Here is a 751-nt window from a genome sequence, read left to right as displayed (position 1 = left end):
CCCCCCCTGCCATGGTCTTCTCGTGGTCAACCTTGAGGTGGAAGTGGAGGACGATGATCATCTCGCCGTCGCAGGGTTGGAAGACGGCGTGCTTGATGTTGTTGTAGAGGATGTCCACCTTGTCCCCCCGCACCGAGGTGAAGCGGAAACCTGAGGGGGACAACCCCGTGGGTGAAGACCCACCTCGAGATGGTCACCGAGAAGGTCCAAGAGCCACCGAGGAGGTCCAAGAGCCACCAAGGAGGTCCAAGAACCACTGAGAAGGTCCAAGAGCCACCACCAACCGTTGACGTGGGCCTCCAAAGAACCTTGCATCCTCTTCTGGGCGATGTTGGGGCGGATGTAGAGGTCCTTCAACTTGGGGTTGCTCCGGTTGAGGTTGATGACCAAAGAATCTTGCTTCACGATGCCCTGGAGAAGACCAGCCGAGGTCCAACCGTGGTCTACCAAGGTTCTCCAGACCTTGGAGACCTCATAAAACGTCTCCGTTTGGAAGTCCTCACCTCCTTCTCCTTCTCCTCGGCCTCGCGGGTTTTGTAGCGTTTCTGGACCTCCTTGATGATGCGGAAAGCGTTCTGGAGGTTGAGGGCCGGCACCGTCTGCTCGCCCGGGGTCTTCATGTTGGAAGCGCGGTAGGTGCTGGGGTGGGAGAAGATCAGAAGGTGGGAGGGGTGACCTCAAGGAAACCCCTCCCCCAAACCACACCCCATCCCAAGGACCAGGAGCAGGACCAGGAGAAGGTCCAGGACCA

The 751-nt window shown here is 58.7% G+C and overlaps 1 protein-coding gene across 1 annotated transcript; it reads right to left on the bottom strand.

Annotated features, from left to right (window-relative positions):
- Positions 1–10: 10 nt before the first annotated feature.
- Positions 11–664, bottom strand: LOC118453183 (FACT complex subunit SPT16-like; the record flags this gene model as incomplete). The annotated part of the gene is made up of 3 exons (XM_035902763.1): positions 504–664; positions 285–411; positions 11–150 (listed from the first exon to the last, which is right to left on the bottom strand). Coding segments are annotated over exons 1-3 (384 nt in total), but the record flags the coding sequence as incomplete, so codon positions are not given.
- Positions 665–751: the final 87 nt, after the last annotated feature.

The sequence above is a fragment of the Egretta garzetta genome, unplaced genomic scaffold (genome assembly GCF_000687185.1).
Source record: "Egretta garzetta isolate BGI_Z169 unplaced genomic scaffold, ASM68718v1 C8400617, whole genome shotgun sequence".
NCBI classification, from domain to species: domain Eukaryota; kingdom Metazoa; phylum Chordata; class Aves; order Pelecaniformes; family Ardeidae; genus Egretta; species Egretta garzetta.
Note: the sequence above shows the minus strand (reverse complement) of the source record. Positions and strands in the feature narration are given on the sequence as shown.